The sequence below is a fragment of the Bos grunniens genome, chromosome 28, assembly GCF_055505025.1.
Source record: "Bos grunniens cultivar Pamir isolate PY7600 chromosome 28, Bosgru_T2T1.0, whole genome shotgun sequence".
NCBI classification, from domain to species: domain Eukaryota; kingdom Metazoa; phylum Chordata; class Mammalia; order Artiodactyla; family Bovidae; genus Bos; species Bos grunniens.
In genome coordinates this window covers 31,206,894-31,227,326 of record NC_141192.1, presented here as the reverse complement: position 1 = coordinate 31,227,326, position 20,433 = coordinate 31,206,894, and the positions used below count along the sequence as shown (strand labels likewise).

Genomic DNA, 20,433 nt, shown 5'->3' with positions numbered 1-20,433 from the left:
ATGCAGAAACCCAGCGCCCGCAGCTGAAAATATTCCAATTGTCAAATCCACTTTCTATATGAAGGATTATTTTGGGATTATATTTTAAAATGCCTCTTCATCACAGTACCATAGGTTTAGCTAGTATCACCCAAAGTCACTACAATCTTCTGGCAAAACTAAAACCACAATTATTCCTAGATAAAATATATCTGATGATCTCTGAAATTTCATTTGGCAAATAGAGGAAAAAACAATAATTAAGCCTATTTCTTTTTTCCAGATAATAATGAAGCAGGTGTTTAAAGGAAGGTATGTGGGACTTCCCTGGTAATGCAGTGGATGTGAGTCTGCCCGCCAATGCAGGGGGATGCGGGTTCAATCCCTGGTCTAGGAGGATTCCATACGCCGCAGAGCAGGTGGGCCCCTGTGCTGCAGCTACGAGCCTGCACGCTGAAACCACTGAAACCCACGCACCTCGAGCCTGAGCTCAGTGACAAGAGAGGCCATCGCAATGAGAAGCCCATGCTCCACAACCAAGAGTAGCCCCTGCTGACCACAACTAGAGAAAGCCTGAGCAGCAACAAAGAAGACTCAGCATAGCCAAATAAATACATACATACATATTTAAAGGAAGGGATGCTTACATAAAACTCCAACAATAATATAATGCCAAGTATCTCTTTTGGGGAATTAGCCTAATTAACACTCTCTTCCTTCTTCTAGTCCTTGACGTGAAGAATATTAATACACCAGCATTTTGAAGAACTGGAAGAGAAAAAGACCAATTAACTTCTTCTTGCTGTAGGTTATATGCTACTTGGAAAAGAGACATGGAAGTCATTAGTGCTGCTGGCCAGGATTTCATTCTTCCCCTGGGGACACACTGTCAGATTAGACTGCCTCGTCCTATGCTGTAAAGTGTGGGTATAGGGGATATATGACCAGCTCTGGCCAATTAGTAGAGAACAGAAATACTGTGTGTGGCTTCAGGCCTAAATCTCCTAATCATTGGTTCAAAATCCTCTAGAGCTCTCTTCTCTCTTTAATTCAAAACCAGCACATTCAAGATGGTCACTGTTTAAAGTCCTTAATCGACCTCCATGAACACACTTCCTGGTAACTAATGATGGATATAAAACATGTATAAGAGATGTATTTCTGTTGGTTTAAACTACTAAGGTTTGAGATTGTTATTGCAGCAGAGCCCAGCCTAGTATAACTCAGAAGATGTGCAATTATTGAAGTTTTAGTATATATCCAGCCAAATGAGTCTAAGAAACATTCTCTTTAGAGCCCTCAAACTTGCTGAACAGTTAAGGTTAAATCTTAATCACTTTTAATTCTCAACAAACTCTTATGATAACTACAAATTATTATCTCTGCTTTATTGATGGAAAAATAAACAAATGACCTAGTAAGTAAATGTTTAAAGTCACACAGAAAGTAAATGACTGAGAAGGCATTTGAACCCATATCCATTAGGAACTACAGACCATACTTTCTACCACCTCACTCTACTGCCATTCAATTATTTAGCTCTGCTAGTTAGTAAAGGAAAATTCTCCATAGTAGAGGGAGCAAGTCTTAGAACCCCATGGAGAGTGTCCCATGGATGCTTTACTCCCCTTTCTATATGTTGATAGACCTTGACTATGGGCTGAAAATATAGGGCTACATGTATAATGTCAGAGACCATCTTTGGAACAACATAGGAAAATTAAAGATTCTTTAAACCAGAATTTATTTATCTATGCAAAGGATGCAGAAGAAGATAAACAAACTTAAGAACCATCCTATATAGCAGCCACCTGTATATCTGCTAAACAGTATAGGCAGCATGTAAGTAGAGACCAGTCCTTACCATCTCCCATTGCTATATTCAGAAGAATCAATACCATCAATAACATCTTGTTCATGTTTTTTTAAGGGAAATTCTTCTGTAACTTCCATCATAGGTGGATTGTCAATTAGATAATGGACTATACCATCCATTGAATTTTCCAAGCCAGAATACTGGAGAGGGTAGCCTTTCCCTTCTCCAGGGGATCTTCCCAACCCAGGGATTGAATCCAGGTCTCTCGCATTGCAAGTGGATTCTTTACCAGCTGAGCCACAAGGGAAGCCCAAGAATACTGGAGTGGGTAGCCTATCCCTTCTCCAGGGGATCTTCCCGACCCAGGAATCGAACCCGGGTCTCCTGTATGGCAGGCGGATTCTTTACCAACTGAGCTATCAGGGAAGCCCATTTAAGTTCTGTAACTTCCATCGTAGGTGGAATATCAATCAGATAATGTGGCTTTGGGCACTACAGTGCTAACATTTCAAATGCCCCATTGTCTCAAACCAGTTATATGAACACAGACTCCCTCTTAGTGACAATTTTTTTAACTTCTGAGATTCAGTATCCAGGCAAACAAGGCACATTACTTAATTTTAAGATTCCTTCATGTTAGTATTAAGCTGAATATATCTTATTTGGAAAAAAGGAATAAAGTTTATATTACAGACATTTGGATTCCTTCCTAAAAATATCTTTATCAGCTTAATTACTAATAACAGGGTGGTTGCTATTTCAAGAGGAGTATCGAATGAGATACACCATGAGAAACAAGTAAATCCAAACACTGACTCAAATGGCCTCACTTTCAAGGACCCTGAATTTCTCTACACTGTATCCCCCATGAATCTCAACCTTTTTACTCTTGGAGGAGTGATGGGGAACCTGGAAAAAGAAATCCAGAGGACCATATTTCATCCAGGCCAGTGACAAGTCTTCCCCCAAATCCATACCTCAACAGGAACTGAAGTACAACCTTTACACTGGAGCTGCAAAACCAGTCAAGAGTTAGTTACAAAGAGTTAGTCACAAACTAACGTGTCAAAACAATTATCTAACTAAGACCAATTGTTAGAATCATAGTGAATTCATGCTTTTGACAGTGCAAAAAGCAAGCCTTCAAAGGCATACTCAGAACTTAAAAGTCTTCCTTTTACTGAAAAATAAGTGAAATTCTACCAAAATTCACTTTAGCTTTCCAGGGCTCTCAATTTCAAAGTCAATCAGCTGTACAGGTTTTCTTGCTTTTATCATTTGCAGTAGCTCAGCAGTTCATTAATATATTAAGAACAACATACATAAAGTAGATTTATAATTGGAAATGGAACTTTCCTTCTTTTTCGGGTTAAAAAAAAAATGACTCAGAATTAACTATTGTCTCTCTGTGAATTCAGAGTCTAACACAGAAAGAATAAGGGCTATACTCTCCCAAAACAGAAATGTAATAAATACTTCAAAATTAAGTTTTTCTGCCTTAAAATCTTTTTTTTTTTTTTGGAGGGGGGGTTCATTTCTACAGAAAGATAAAAATGTAGTTTTCACATCAGATCTGGATCCTTTTCCAGCCTAATAACACATCACCTAGAGATAAGTGGAAGAAACCTAATACTGATGTATACCAGACCCAACAGCTTGTTTCCCCAAGGAAGTGGATTAGCAGCATGATCACAGCACACAGCTCACTGCAGAAAACTATAGCCTCCTACTTTTTGTCTTCTGCTAAGATAGCCATCAGAGAGGGAGGACAGAAGGATTGTGCATAGTCTGGAGCCAGCTGGAAGGAAGTGAAGATGGTTAGACCTGACCTACCGACGCTAACTCTAAATGCCCTTTGCACCCTTATGAGGTCCAATACAAGAAGTTGGTTCTGTTAGTCAAATCTAATCATCCCCAAATCAGGCTACTAGTGATTAGTACTACGGCAATACAGAATTGATTTTAAATTCTCACAACGCATTACAACATATAAAATCTATTTTAGCTCTCGGGATAAGCTCATTTTATTTTTTTGGAATAATGATAAAACGCATTTACTTGTTTTTGGTTGCCTATTTTTCTTTTCCACCATGCCACATGGTTTCATGTGGTTTGAGGGATCTTAGTTCCCCAACCAGGGACTGAACCCAGGCCGTGGGAGTGAAAACACTGAGTCCTAACTACTGTATATCTGTTCTTTCACAGATTCTTTTTCCATTTAGGTTATTACAGAATACTGAGTAGAGCTCCCTATGCTATAAAGTATGTCTTTGCTGATTTTCTATTTTATATATAGTGTGCATTTGTTAATTCTAAACTCCTAATTAGGATATGTTAATTTAATAAGTAGAGGAATGTCAACAAATAAGGATTTTTAATTAAACAGTAGGTTTCTACATTTTTTCCTGGGTAATCAGGAAAGTGTGAATATGGAAAATTAATATGAGAAAAATAGTTGTAGAAAATGATACAAATTGTACTAAAAACAGGAAAGCCCGATGGCTGATCACACAAAAAGTAGAAAGTATGTGTGCTGGTGGGGAAAGCGGTCGTCTCATAGTCAATTTCAAAGTTTACCAAGATAAAGAATTACCTAAATATCCTAAAGGAAAGAGATGAAAGAAACCTCCAGAGTTCATTGTTAATCATGAGATGAGGCACACATACTTTTTACTGAAATATAACTGATATAACATTATAAAAATGAATTGAGATATGTGTATTTTACAAAATGATAAGCAAAATAAGTCTAGTTAACATTCATTACCACACATAGCTACCAATTTTTTTCTCTTATGATGAGAATTTTTAAGAGCTGTGCTCTTAGCAACTTTCAAATCTACAACACAGTACTATTAACTAGTCACCTTGCTGTACATGACATTCCCAGGACTTATATCTAGAAATTTGTATCTTTTGACTTTGACCACCTTCACCCACTTATTACTTTCTGTGTAGTTTTCCACAAAATATTACAACATATAAACTGTATTGCCTTCAATTAGTTCTCCTTCCTAGAAAGGGTGATTGCTATTTAATATGACATCCCACAGGATAGCAAACTGTTAACTTGATTCTACTCTGATGAAGAGTTTCTGCTTAGCACAGACTCTTAAGTTCTGTTTTAACTTCAAGTTCACCATATCAATAACTTTAATATTAGCATCAGTAAAACTTGACCCTTCATGAGACATGTCATCAAATGGTCTTTCTGCAAGCCGTTCTTTCACAAAGCCCTCTATCTAAGAAAGACAAGCATTCTCTAATAACGAGCAATGTTGAGCATCTTTTCATGTGCCTATTGTCTATCTGTATGACTTCTCTGGAGAAATGTCTATTTAGGTCTTCTGCCCAGTTTTTGATTGAGTTGTTTTTTGATACTGAATTGCATGAGTAGTTTATATATTTTCAAAATTAATCCTTCGTTGGTCGCATCGTTTCCAGTATTTTCTCCCAGTCCATAGGTTGTTTCTCTGTGTTGTTTATGGTTTCCTTTTTGTGCAAAAGCTTTTAAGTTTGATTAGGTCCCATTTATTTTTCCTTTTATTTCTATTGTCTTGGGAGACTGATCTAAGAAAATATTGCTACAATTTACATCAACACCTATTTTGCCTATGTTCCCTTCTAGGAGTTTAATGGTGTCATGTCTTATATTTAAGCCTTTAAGTCAGTTTGAGTTTATTTCTGTTTATGGTGTGAGGGAGTGTTCCAACTTCACTGATTCACAGGCAGCTGTCTAGCTTTCCCAACACCACTTGCCAGTCTTTCCTCCATTGTATATTCTTGCCTCCTTTGTCAAAGATCAATTAACCATAGGTGAGTGGGTTTATTTATGGGCTCTCTATTCTCATCCATATGTCTGATTTTGTGCCAATACTGCCCCATTTTGATTAGTGTTGGGAGATTCCCTGGTAGCTCAGCTGGTAAAGAATCTGCCTGTAATGCAGGAGACCTCAGTTTGATTCCTGGGTAGGGAAGATCTGCTGGAGAAGGGACAGGCTACCCACTCCAGTACACTTGGGCTTCCCTAGTGGCTCAGCTGGTAAAGAATCCACCTGCAATGTAGGAGACCTGAGTTCGATCCCTGGATTGGGAAGATCCCCTGGAGAAGGGAACAGCTATCCACTCCGGTATTCTGGCCTGGAGAATTCCATGGACTGTATAGTCCCATGAGGTCGCAAAGAGTTGGACATGACTGAGCAACTTTCACTTCACTCAATTACTGTAGCTTTGCAGTACTGTCTTAAGTCTGGAAGAGTTATGACTCTAGATTTGTTCTTTTTCCTCAAGATTGCTTTGGCAATTCTGGGTCTTCTATGGTTCCATAAAATCTTTAGGATTATTTGTTCTCATTCTGTGAAAAATGTCACTCAATTTGATATGAATCACTTTAAATTTGTCAATTGCTTTGGGGAGTAAGTCCATTTTAACAATATTAATTTTTCTAGTTCAAGAGCATGGGATATCTTTCCATCTTCCCATTTCCATCTTTGATTTTCTGTATGAATGTTTTATAGCTTTCAGTGTCTAAGTGTTTTACCTCTTTGGTTAGATTTATTCCGAGGCATTTTTAATGTGATTTTAAATGATTTTTTTTTTTTACTTTCACATATTTCATTGTTAGTGTAAAGAAATGCAACAGATTTGGTTATATGAATCTTGTATCCTGCTGTCTTGCTGAGTTCATTTATCAGTTCTAATAGTATTTGTGTGGCAATTTCAGGGTATTCTATACAGAATACTGGGCTTCCCTGATGACTCAGTGGTAAAGAACCTGCCTGCCAATGCAGAAGACATGGGTTCAAACCCTGGGTTGGGAAGATCCCCTAGAGAAGGAAATGGCAACCCACTCTAGTATTCTTGCCTGGGAATCCCCAGGGACAGAGGAGCCTGGTGGACTACAGTCCATGGGGCTGCAAAGAGTCAGACCTGACTTAGTGACTGAACATACATGCATATACAGAATATCATGTCATTTGCATATAATGATAATTTTACCTCTTCCCTTCCAACCTGGATAATTTTATTTCTTTTTCTTGTCTGATTGCTGTGACTATTACTTCCACAACTATATTGAATAGATGTGGTGAGAGTAGACATCTTTGTCTTGTTCCATAATTTAGTGGGAAAGCTTTCAGCTTTTTTTTTACCATTTAGTATTCTGTTGGCTGTGGCTTTGTCATAAATGACTTTTATTATGCTGAGATACTAAATATCTTAATTTATTTGAGGACATTCTTGAATTGCCTTCCTGGTTCCTGGACTTTTGCTGGATCAGCAAATATACCTAAAAGCCCTTCTCTTTTAAATCATTCATAGTGAATGCCAAACTGGAGTCACATTCAGACATACACACAAAATGTCAGATTCTGATACTCCAGAAATTAAAGGAAAGTTCTCTAAGTAAGACTGAATCTGACCCTCTATAAGTGGAATTTCTGATTCTGACTTTGAGGTTGATCAGAAATGTAACAATGAGCAAAATTTTCAATGGTTATCTGACCTTTTCTCCTCTGCCCATATCCTCATTCCCAACATAATTAGAATCAGACTTAAGATCCACTTTGGGGTCCTGTATACAAACATTATGACAAGAGAACCCATCGTGGCAATAGCTAAACCTCCAGCTTCAAAGAGGGTTGCTTCTAAGTTATGAAAGTTGTATCCCCAGTTCTTCACAGGTACTTTTGCGGAATTATGCTCTCATAACAGACCAGTTAGAACTGTGCTTTGATGTCAACAAGCATCAAGCAGGATTTGTAGCATAAGCTCAAATTCCCCAAATAAATGCCAGCTTTACGAACAGAAGTACTCTACCACAGTGGATTCTAAATGCAGTTGATGGGTCATTTACCCTTTGATCAAAACTCTTACGAAATGCACAGCTCTATCAAACTCTTGTATATTTGCTCCAACTCTGTGGAGCTTCACCTGATGACATTAGATAGCAATACTCTTAATATTATCAGTGATAATTATGACTATTATTTAAAACATAGACTTGACCACAGCCATATTTCTTTAATTCAGCAACATCATGGTCAGTGGTTTTCAATCAGGGATGTACAACAGACTTGTCTGTGGAGTTTAATAATAATGCAGATGTCTAAGATCCACACCAGACTTAATGAATTCTTTTACTTGATATTCTTTACATCTTCTAATAGGATTATTCTGCTATATTTCAAGGTTTTTTCCTGTAAGTATTCTATTCCTCCATTTTTGTAAAACCAGAAGTAAACTCTGACTTCTTTTTTTTTAATAGCTGTATTTATTATCTTTTGAAACATTCTGACTTGAGGGGAATGATTTTATTACCTTGCTTTCCATGTCACATTATGCATCACATTTATTATGAACTGTAATCAGACTTTTCACATTTGAAAATTACTAGCAGTAAATTAATCAAAATCACTTTCAGTTTCTATCATTTACAGATGTTTGTTTTCCTCAGATACTTGCCTGCAAGTTCTATTATCAGGTTCAGGCCAGGGTTTGTGTCTTCAGCAAAGAATACTCTCAAGAGTCCCATGGTAAAAGCCCAGATATTTTAAATAATTGACATTTCAAAGAACAGACTCTTGGATATAGGCGTTTAATGACACCAGTGGGCTGAGTCAAGACTTACAGAATTTTAGTCCAGAAGCAGACAATTTTATGCTACTGCTAACCCAGGATCAAGTGGAACAAGAATTAATTAGAGTCCATACTAAATGGACTGAAAAGTGAAATTTTACAATATTGCTTTACTGTTGTTGTTGTTGTTGTCATTGTTTTAAGGAGTTTGGGAATAGGCTATTTATTTGGCCACACTTGTAGGGATGTGGGATCTTAGTTCCCCAATCAGAGATCATACCTGTGATACCTGCATTGGAAACACGGAGTCTTAACCACTGGTCTGCTAGGGAAGTCCCCTGAAATATTGTTGTTTAAATGGTCTGTCTTCTGGATCTATAAGAAAATCCCTTCTCTTTATGCTTCAACTACTTTTTTTCTGATACAATTTAGAAGATTCTTGTATGAACTTTATTGTGCCTATCTTTGCATGAAATGTTCCCTTGGGATCTTTAATCTTCTTGAACATATCTCTAGTCTTTCCCATTTTATTGTTTTCCTCTTTTTCTTTGCATTGATCACTGAGGAAGGCTTTCTTATCTCTCCTTGCTATTCTTTGGAACTGTGCATTCCGATGGGTATATTCTTTCCTTTTCTCCTTTGCCCTTCACTTTTCTTTTCTCAGCTATTTGTAAGGCCTCCTCAGACAACCATTCTGCAATTTTGGATTTCTTTTCCTTGCAGATGGTCTTGATCACTGCCTCCTGAACAATGTCACTAACCTCCGTCCATAGTTCTTCAGGCACTCTGTCTATCCGATCTAATCCCTTGAATCTATTTGCCACTTCCACTGTATAATCTTAATGGATTTGATTTAGGTCATACCTGAATGGTCTAGTGGTTTTCCCTACTTTCTTCAATTTAAGTCTGAATTTGGCAATAAGGATTTCATGATCCTAGCCAGAGTCAGCTCCTGGTCTTGTTTTGCTGACTGTATACAGCTTCTCCATCTTTGGCTGCAAAGAACATAATCAATCTGATTTCAGTATTGACCATCTGGTCATGTCCATGTGTAGAGCAGTCTCTTGTGCTGCTGGAAGAGAGTGTTTGCTATGACCAGTGTGTTCTCCTGGCAAAACTCTGTTAACCTTTGCCTTGCTTCATTTGGTACTCCAAGGCCAAACTTACCTGTTACTCCAGGTATTTCTTGATTTCCTACTTTTGCATTCCAGTCCCCTATGATGAAAAGGATGTCTATTGGGGGTGTTAGTTCTAAAAGGTCTTGTAGGTCTTCACAGAACCATTCAACTTCAGCTTTTTCAGCATTACTGGTTGGGGAATGGATTTGCATTACTGTGATATTGAATGGTTTGCCTTGGAGCCAAACAGAGACCATTCTGTCATTTTTGAGATTTCATCCAAGTACTGCATTTCGGACTCTTTTGTTGACTATGATGGTTACTCCATCTCTTCTAAGGGATTCTTGCCCACAGTAGCAAATACAATGGTCATCTGAATTAAATTCATCCATTCCAGTCTATTTTAGCTCACTGATTCCTAAAATATTGATGTTCACTCTTGCCATCGCCTGTTTGACCACTTCCGGTTTACCTTGATTCATGGACATAGCATTCCAGGTTCCTATGCAATATTGTTTTGTACAGCATCAGACTTTACTTCCATCACCAGTCACATCCACAACTGGGTGCTTTTTTACTTTGGCTCCGTCTCCTCATTCTTTCTGGAGTTAATTCTCTACTCTTCTCCAGTAGCATATTGGGCACCTACCAACCTGGGCAGTTCATCTTTCAGTGTTCTATCCTTTTGCCTTTTCATACTGTTCATGGGGTTCTCAAGGCAAGAATACTGAAGTGGTTTGCCATTCCCTTCTCCAGTGGACCACGTTTTGTCAGAACTCTCCACAGTTGATCTTGGGTGACCCTACTCAGCATGGCTCATAGTTTCATTGAGTGAGACAAGGCTGTACTCCATGTGATCAGTTTGATTAGTTTTCTGTGATTGTGGTTTTCATTGTGTCTGCCCTCTGACAGATAAGGATAAGAAGCTTATGGAAGCTTCCTGATGGGTGAGACTGACTGTGGGGGACACTGGGTCTTATTCTGATGGGCGGGGCCATGCTCAGTAAATCTTTAATTCAATTTTCTGTTGATGAGAAATGCTGGACTGGATGAAGCACAAGCTGGAATTAATATTGCTGGGAAAAATATCAATAACCTCAGATATGCAGATGACACCACACTCAACGGCAGAAAGAGAAGAACTAAAGAGCCTCTTGAGGAAAGTGAAAGAGGAGAGTCAAAAAGTTGGCTTAAAACTCAATATTAAGAAAACTAAGATCATGGCATCTGGTCCAATTACTTCATGGAAAATTGATGGAGAAACAATGAAAACAATGAGAGACTTTTTTTTTTTTACATTGGGGGGCTCCAAAATCACTGCAGATGGTGACTGCAGTCATGAAATTAAAAGAAGTTTGCTCCTTGGAAGCAAAGCTATGACCAACCTAAACAGCATATTAAAAAGCAGAGACATTAGTTTGCCAACAAAAGTCTATATAGTCAAAGCTACAGTTTTTCCAGTCCTCATGTATGGATGTGAGAGTTGGACCATAAAGAAAGCCTAGTGCCGAAGAATTGATGTTTTGAACTGTGGTGTTGGAGAAGATTCTTGCAAGTCCCTTGGACTGCAAGGAATTCCAACCAGTCAATCCTAAAGGAAATCAGTCCTGAATATTCATTGGAAAGACTGATGCTGAAGCTGAATCTCCAATACTTTGGCCACTTGATGGGAAGAACTGACTCTTTGGAAAAGACTCTGATGCTGGGAAAGATTGAAGGCAGGAGGATAATGGGACAACAGAAGTAGAGATGGTTGGATGGCATTACCGACTCGATGGACATGAGTTTGAGCAAGCTCTGGGAGTTGGTGACAGACAGGAAGGCCTGGCGTGCTGCAGTCCATGGGGTCGCAAAGAGTCGGACACGACTGTGTGACTGAACTGAACTGTATGAACTGTTTTTTATTATTTTCAGTATTCCTGATGCTCTGGCATTTCAGGCCACAGTGACTGAGGAAAGACTGTCTCTCCCAGGGCTTACCAATTCTTAGGTAGAGCAAGCAAAAGAAGTGACTTGCCCTGGAGCATGCCTTTCATATTCAAACTGACAATCCAGAGTTCAGACTCTCAACTACCTCTTCAATCTGCTTTATGTGTTCCAAGAAGGAATATTCCTCTGTCCTAAGTATCCCAGGGCCTGGTACCAGACCACTAGAAAGAATTCCTATACCTCAGAGTCCACTGAAATTATTAAAATCAGCCAATTTCAAGATTGCTTACTCTGCCTTGCCTTGTTTTCCCAATAAAAACAATAATAAAGTCTCCTGCCCATGCTGTCCCCTTGCACCATCTTCCTTTGGACCAATTTTGGTGTTTTCCAACATGGCTTGGCATGACACGGCATGCCTGTCTCCTTAAGAACAATGAATAGGAACTTTTCCAAATGGCAGTCTTGATCTGTTCTGTAGGCTTCCTTACACCTGAACAATAATAAAACCTACATTTAAAAACCATTTTTTATATAAGCTGAAATATTTTAAAATGATATTTGAGTCTTACTGACTCCCATAGTTCAGAAACTCATACCAAATGTCCTTAACATTCAATGGCAAAAGGGTTATCTTATATATTCAATAATAATGTCTTCCTTTTTACCAGAATATAATCGGAGAAATCTACTACCTAAATAACATCTTGCCTAGAATGTCATATTGAGAATGATGCTCCTTGGATCAGGTAGGAACTGAAGTGGCTTTATTATGGAGTCAATACCTACAAAGGGCTCTTAGGATAACTGCCCTGCTATCTAGTTTACAGGATCCAGCCTTGTAGATGGTGAAGGACCATCACCTCCTGGCAGGCCAGGAACCTAGTTACTTTGGGAGCTTCAATAAAAGAAGAACTTACACAAATGCATAAGTACTGCAAATGAAATAAAGTGGAAAGAATTTGTTGAACTTGATTTCCTTGCCTTAGGAATGCAAATAATAGAGGCATTAAAAGTCCAATCTGAGATTCCTTATAAAAACCTTCAAAGAGAAGTTAATTTTGTAATTATTCAAAACTATGTCTCTAGATTTTGCAAAGTATGTAAGAAAACCGAAGTGAGAGTGAAAGCGAAAGTGCAAGTCGCTCAGTTGTGTCTGCTCAGTTGTGTCTGACTCTTTGCAACCCCATGTCCATGGAATTCTCCAGGCCAGAATACTGGAGTGGGTAGCCTTTTCCTTCTCCAGGGGATCTTTCCAACCCAGGAATCGAACCCAGGTCTCCTGCATTGCAGGCAGATTCTTTACCAGCTGAGCCACAAGGGAAACCCAAGAGCACTGGAGTGGACAGCCTACTCCTTCTCCAGGGGATCTTCCCGACCCAGGAATGGAACCAGGGTCTCCTGCATTGCAGGTGGATTCTTTACCAACTAGAAAACCTATGTGGGAATTACCACTTCTGCTACACATCAGTGAATAATAAAGCCATAGCTAATGCACTAGGCCTATCTTATGGTCAAGGTTAGTCTTTCTTTGATATTATCATGATCACAAGGAAGAAGGAGAGAGGGAGGGAGAGAGAGAATATAAGGAAAAATTATAAAGACTTCGAAATATAGCAGATATTCTGGCCAGCTCATCCATCTGGATAATCTCTGCTTTTTTTTTTTTGCCTACATCTAGGCTATTTTACAAGGTTACAAAGACAAAAATTAGCTTGTAGAAACCAATGACAATGCAAATAATTTCTCTCTATAGAAACTGTAATTGTGATCACAGAAAAGCAGTTATCACCCTATAGATATTGCAAGTTTTGTCAATTCTGTGTACATCAATAAATTTATCTCAGCAATCCTTGTCAGACTATAAATGTGCAATACTTTGCACTTTGTTTTTAAGTGGTTGTAAATATCTTATTGATTTTCTCATTAATTCATGATTTAAATAAAATTTTTGACACATCTCTATTTCATATCTGTGTAAGAGACATGATTATATCCTCTTTTGAAACATGACTTTTTATAACTGAATAAAGATATGCTATTTTATAGAACAAATATATATATACCATTTTACAAAAAATTATTTATGTAATCATATACATGAAATATGTGTGTGTGTGTGTGTGTGTGTGTATGTGTGTGTGCATGCTAAGTTGCTTTAGTCATGTCTGTCTCTTTGCAGCCCTACGGACTGTAGCCTGTCAGGCTCCTCTGTCCATGGGATCCTCCAGGCAAGAATACTGGAGTGGGTTGCTGTGCTCTCCTCCAGGGGATCTTTCCAACCCAGGGATTGACTCCCATCTCTTATGTCTCTTGCATTGGCCGGTGGGTTCTTTCCCATTAGCGCCACCTGGGAAGCCCCATGTGTGTGTGTGTGTGTGTGTGTGTGTGTGCAAACAGCTGTTAGCCATTCAAAGAATAATACTTAGTGACTGAGTGCCAAAGATCCAAAAATAGACAAGACTGACTCACTGACCTCAAGGAGCCTAAGTCCTAGTGGACCTAACATTCAAACAATGTTTGTCTAGCTTATGTGACCAACATCACAAAGCTTTCAGGCAGAGAGGAAAAACACACTGACAAAAATCTCTCCAAAGTAATCCTTCCTCAATAACTAATTATTGCTTAGGAGTATAATATATCACCAAAGGGAAAAAAATTCAGAGTGAAATAACAGGTTTTATATAAAAAGGGGGTAAGTAAATTGCTAGACTCATACTTGGAAGTTCTGGGTATCTCTTGTTAGAAACATTGTGCTTTTATGAAAAAGAGTTTCCACTCAAGTTCTTCCAAATCTGACTCAAGAGGTTATGTAATCCCACTAAACTTTTGTTTTTCCATTTGTACAAAAAGATAATAATAACCATTTCATGGGGTTGTCATAAAAATGGTACATGCCTGGAACACAGTAAATGCTTAAATAGGTGTTAGCTGATTTTATTAATAATATTATTTATTGATGCTCAGCTCTTGATCTGTACTCAACCAATGTTAAACGTATCTCTCCAAAGTAAATGTGAAGAATGAAATCTGTTTCAAGTTTCTCTAAGATATGGAAGACCTAAAATTATATTACTGAAGTTCTCTTCGTTATTAGGGGGGAAAAAAATCTCATTGTGTACACAGAGATCTTAGGAATGAATTGGAAATTCTACCTGCAGTCCAGGATTCCAACACTGTATTATCAGAGAAGACTACACAAGTCTCTCTTTCTCCTAGAGTCTTCCTGTGCGTGAGCAACAAACTTGGAATGACGTGCCGTTAGCACCTTATTACAAACGACAATTGGGTAATTTCTACCAGGCCAGACTATAGGATGACAAGAAAGAGGGCATTCAAAGAGAGATGGCTGGGTACTCAAAGCCCACAGTGTTGAAGGTGATCCTTAGTAGGAGATTCAAGGTCAGAGGTTACCCAGAACCAGACTCTGCCGGCAGCCCTTTGAGCGCCTGTGTCCTCTGCGGCACCACACGCCTAAACAAACAAGTGGTGTGTGTGCCCAGCAGTGGGCAGGGTCTCAAGTTCACCGTAACTCCAATGGTATCTCACGCTTAACCTTGCCCTACAACTCAACTCAAATTCAGAAAATCACCACAGTTTCATGAATGCAGAGGGCATTTCATCTCACCGCAAAACTGACTAAATAAGAGGTCACAATGCCAAAAAAGAAAAGAGATAAAAATCACAAGGCCAATAAGAAAAGTACAAGATCAAATGAAGTGCCCCGCCAAAGTTGTTCTAACAGAGATCACCTGGAGCCTATTTGCTAGGTAGGACTGGACTTCAAGTTATTGTATACTTAACGTATTACACTGAGAGCCTCCCACATCATATTCAATGTCAATAGCTTAGTGTTAAAAAAAAACAAAGGTCACATTAATGAAGCACTTATGTCTCCAAAACTGTGTTAGGCGCATTACAAGTACAATCTTAAGGCTGGGCCCACTAACCTCCCAGTAAGATTAAAATGGGTTATATTCATCTCTTTTTATAAGAGAGAATAAGTTATTTGAGAGGTTTTAAGAGTTTTAAAAATCATATTTTTTTTGCTACCTCCCTTTACAACTAGAAAAATGAACTAAATAAACAAATATGTGTATGTAGATAAAATGAATTACTTGAATCAAGTTGGACAGATGCTTCATTCATAAATGTAAATATTTGCTGACCTCAAAGAACCAGATTCTCCACACATATTAAAACAGCCACATACATTGCTTGAGTGTTTTTCCAAAGCCACTAAACTGCAGCCTAAGAAGAATGGCTCTAGATAACCCTGGGACTTTTGATCTGCTGAGAAGAGTCTCCAAGTTTGGGGCCATTGTTTCCTGTCCTGGGTAAGTGAAGATCACTGGAGATCCTCTTCCACTCTCCCTGGCAAAGACAGCAGCAGCTCCTCTCAATCAAAGTCCAGCATTTAAGAGTAGCAGTTTGAAAGGGCGCTCAATGAGCAGACTGCCCAGCACAGAGCACTATTAATACCCACGGAAGGGGAGCATGCATGCGGCCCAGGTCGCTGGTGCCCAATGACAAGTCAAGCTAATCACTGCCTACAAAAGAACGCGCTCAGACCTTCACTACAACCGTGCTCTCGCCAGAGACACACCGGGCCGGGCAAAGGTGCCCGAGAAGGTGGAGGCTGCTACCTGACTTTCTCCGTGGCTTCTCCCGTTCTCCGCCTTGAAGATGGACTTGGGTTTCCGCGACTTGAAGTTGCCCATGGTGGGGCGCAGCACGTCCAGCCGTGGGGGCTGCTCTACATGCTGCGGCTCAATGGGCGGCGGCGCGGGCTCCTCTAGCGGAGGCCTGGCGTCGGGGTAATTCTCTTTATTGTCTTCATCTCTAGAATAGGAAAGACTCGGTTAGAAAGCACCGAAGAGTCTAATAACCCGCCCTGGGAAAGAGGCTGGCGATACCCACTGCTGTTCATTTACATGGTACTCAGCAAACTTTCTAGTGTAGACTGTTTCAGAGGGGCTGAACGTCACTTTCTAGAACACGCCACACTCCCTTCCAGTCTTTGCTAGTATTGTATTTGCTTCCCTTTTTCACTTCAATATGGTTTCACATATGTCATATTTTTCTTTCACAATAATAATGTGAGATATCCCGGTTAGCTATGATCACCCCAACTTTATAGATTAAGACTCTAAACCTCTGTGATTAAATAAGGTGCCAAACTGAAGGGCTAATTCACTCAGACCTGAAGTGGGCCCTCAGTCTCTCACACATGAGTCCTTGGCTCAGGGTGTTGATGTTTGCTCCTCACTGGCAAGTCTTCAATCATCTGCTTACAACTTTCAGAGGCATTTAAAAGTTTAACTAGAGGGGCTTCCCTGGTGGTCCAGTGGTTGAGAGTCCACCTTGCAAGGCAGGGGACACAGGTCTGATTTCTCGTCAGAGAACTAGGACCCCATATGTGGCAGAGCAACCAAGCTCTGAGCTGCAACCACTGAGGCCAGGCAGTTGGGGCCCACACACCACAACAGGAGAGCCTGTGCGCCACAGTGGAAGATCCCACACGCCACAACTAAGACCCGATGCTGCCTGATTAATTCGTTCATTAAAGATAAATTCTAAAAAAGTTTAACTAGAATCTATTTTAATAAGATACATACAACCTCAATAGAATATAAGACAAGGGCCAAATTTCACCCAACCAAGCCACCTATTTAAACAACACTTTCGAGGCAAAGCCAAAGACCCCAGTGTCTTGGTTCTGTTGGTGTGGAATGGCTGGAGAAGACTGACTGGGCTGGCATTACCTGCACATACTCAGTACTAGGAGAGCACTCTTCATGTTCAGCCATCAATCAAATTCAATACAACATCATCCCGCCATTTCAATTTCCTCAAACACAGTGATGTAATAACACTATTAAGTCATTTGTCCCTCTTAAATCTAGATGTATTTTAGAATTCAGCAACTACCACAGCCAAATGGAGCATTCCCCTTACATCGGCAGTCCCCAATCTTTTTGGCACCAGGAACCAGTTTTGTGGAAAACCATTTTTCCATGGACAAGGTAGGGGGATGGCTCACGCAGTGCTGTGAGCAATGGAGAGCTAGGGAACTGAGCAGCAGACGAAGCTTCACGCTTGCTCACTCACCTCCTGCTGTGTGGCCTGGGTTCCTAACAGGCCAGGAACCCAATCTGTGGCCCAGAGGTTTTGGGGACTCCTGCTTTATTTGGGTTCATTGTCCTGAACCCACTGGCAGCCATTTGTTATGGGTCATGTGATTCTGTAGGACTGGCCACTTCCCCCTGGGGGTGTTTTCCCCTCTTGTTCACTGACCAGAAATAGCCATAAAAAGAGATTTTGGCAAGGTCAGCTAGGAAACACTTCCATGAGTGTTTCCTCACCTCATGGAAGTGTTTCCTCATGGCTCAAGAATATGTTGAGCCAAGAGAAAAGCCAAGAGAAAAGACCAGCAAATGAAAGATTTCTATGCCCTCTGCTCAGGATGTCTTTTTACAAATAAAATATTAAACTAAATAAAATGCTACCAGCAGGATGAGCTGTCCAGCTAGTCCCTGGGAGAAGAGCAAAGAAAACATGGGGGTGGGAGGTCTGGAACATGGCCAGGGTGCATGCAGTTGGGCAAGATGTGGAAATAAAATTATGTGAAAGAGTTAAACTTAAGCTTCAGGACAAACTTAGTAAAGGAAAGGTAAAGGAAAAGGTAAAGGAAAATCCAACAGGTGAAATAATTCTTCATGTTAGGTCAGTTCAATTGTGTCCAACTCTTTGCAACTCCTGCCAGTAACACTGGTTACTATTTTCCCTTGAGATCATTTACAATTAAAAAAAATTATAAGTCAATAATAGGTTTGGAAACCAGTATCAAACTATGAATTTGAAATAAATGTCTCTAGTTCATTTGAAATACCTGTCTCTCCCTAGAGACAAATACTACACATCTACATACTCTATGTTCTTGGGTAAGCAACAAAAGAAGGAAGAGCAGCTTTTACCATAACCTAAATGTTTCTTAAAGAGATGGGAATACCAGACCACCTGACCTGCCTCCTGAGAAATAATGCATGCAGGTCAAGAAGCAACTGTTAGAATTGTATATGGAACAACAAACTAGTTCCAAATTGGGAAAGGAGCACATCAAGGCTGTATATTGTTATGCTGCTTATTTAACTTATATGCAGAGTACATCATGAGAAATACTGGGCTGGATGAAGCACAAACTGGAATCAAGATCACCAGGAGAAATATCAATAACCTCAGATATGCAGATAACACCACCCTTATGGCAGAAAGTGAAGAACTAAAGAGCCTCTTAAGGAAAGTGAAAGAGGAGAGTGAAAAAGTTGGCTTAAAACTCAACATTCAGAAAACTAAGATCATGGCATCCAGTCCCATCACTTCATGGCAAATAGATGGGGAAACAGTGGTAACAGTGGCAGACTTTATTTTGGGGGACTCCAAAATCACTGCAGATGGTGACTGCAACCTTGAAATTAAAAGAAGCTTGCTCCCTGGAAGAAAACCTATAACCAACCTAGACAGCATATTAAAAAGCAGAGACATTACTTTGCCAACAAAGGTCTGTCTAGTCAAAGCTATGGTTTTTCCATAGTCATGTATGGATGTGAGAGTTGGACTAAAAAGAAAGCTGAGCACAGAAGAATTGATGCTTTTGAACTGTGGTGTTGGAGAAGACTCTTGCGAGTCCCTTGGACTGCAAGGAGATCCAACCAGTCCATTCTAAAGGAAATCAGCCCTGAATATTCATTAGAAGGACTGATGCTGAAGCTGAAATTCCAATACTTTGGCCACCTGATGCAAAGAACCGACTCATTGGAAAAGACCCTGATGCTGGGAAAGATTGAAGGCAGGAGGAGAAGGGGATGACAGAGGATGAGATGGTTGGATGGCATCACCAACTGGATGGACATGAGTTTGAGCAAGCTCCAGGAGTTAGTGATGCACAGGGAAGCCTGGCATGCTGCAATCCATGGGGTTGCAAAGAGTTGGACACAACTGAGCTGAACTGAAATGTTCCTCATTCAAGGAGAATTCTAGAACACTCAAGAATAAGAAAAAAGTGACTTTTCAAATTTAAAATGACTGTTTTGATAGTCTGCTTCCTAAAAATAAAACCTGAATTTTGTTTTTATGTCATATTTTCAAGGCACCCAAAAGACGTAAAGGTCGTTCTTGACTTGAAGAACAAGGAATGTGGGGGGCAGGGGGAAGCACCTTCTCTTATTATACAAATGTAAAACATAAATACAAAAGTCATCTTTATGAATACACTTCTAACCTATTACTGGTTCCTCAGAATCCCCAAAACAGAGTACAGGTAATGTAATTTATGTCACTTCTTATTGCAATCAGCCATAACTGAGAATGAACATGGTGTTCTAAAAAGAACAAGAGTCCAAAAGATTCTCCCACTCGTTAGAAATGCATCCTGAGCCACACCACCTCACCTCTGTGCCCTTCATCCATAAGACACTATGCATCTCCAGTACAGGAGTACAGTCTCTGTGAAATGCCTACCAAAGAAAGTTGGCTCCAGACCACAATCCAATAAATGGGGGCTATTGTTACTCTCACACGGGGCCTTAGGTGAGTAGCTGTTTGTGCAGAAAAAAACTGAAGGCTATTTTTAGTCTTTCCAATGCCTCCAGGATAAATTCCAAACTCCTTTGCAGGGTACTTAAAACTTTTGTAATCAGGTTTTTGTTTATCTCTGGAACTTTATTTCTTACCACTCCTGGCCTCCTCAGCTCTCAGGGTTCCTGCCATCCTGAACTGCTTGCTTCAACTTGAATTCTCTCTGCTCTCTGTTGGCTAGCCAGTAATTTGTTCCCTCTGCTTGGTAGCATCATAGTTTTGGGCCTTATATTCCACCAAAAAAAAAAAAAGGAGTCACGTGCCACATGTAATTTTCTTCAGGAATCCATCCCAGAAACCTCACCGGGCTATTTGGTCCTTCTAAGTGAGTCTTCTGTTTCCCTGTAGAAAAATAGCACTTAATGCACTGTTGCATCATCA

At 39.7% G+C, this 20,433-nt stretch overlaps 1 protein-coding gene across 26 annotated transcripts in view; it reads right to left on the bottom strand.

Moving 5' to 3' along the window:
* Positions 1-20,433, bottom strand: part of FAM13C (family with sequence similarity 13 member C) — a 140,703-nt gene that overhangs the window by 105,532 nt on the left and 14,738 nt on the right. For all 26 annotated transcript variants that reach the window (XM_086382467.1, XM_086382466.1, XM_086382489.1 and 23 more), the window contains one exon: positions 16,062-16,257. In XM_086382467.1, the coding sequence (XP_086238593.1) occupies positions 16,062-16,257 (196 nt within the window). The remainder of the gene's footprint in view (positions 1-16,061; positions 16,258-20,433) is intronic.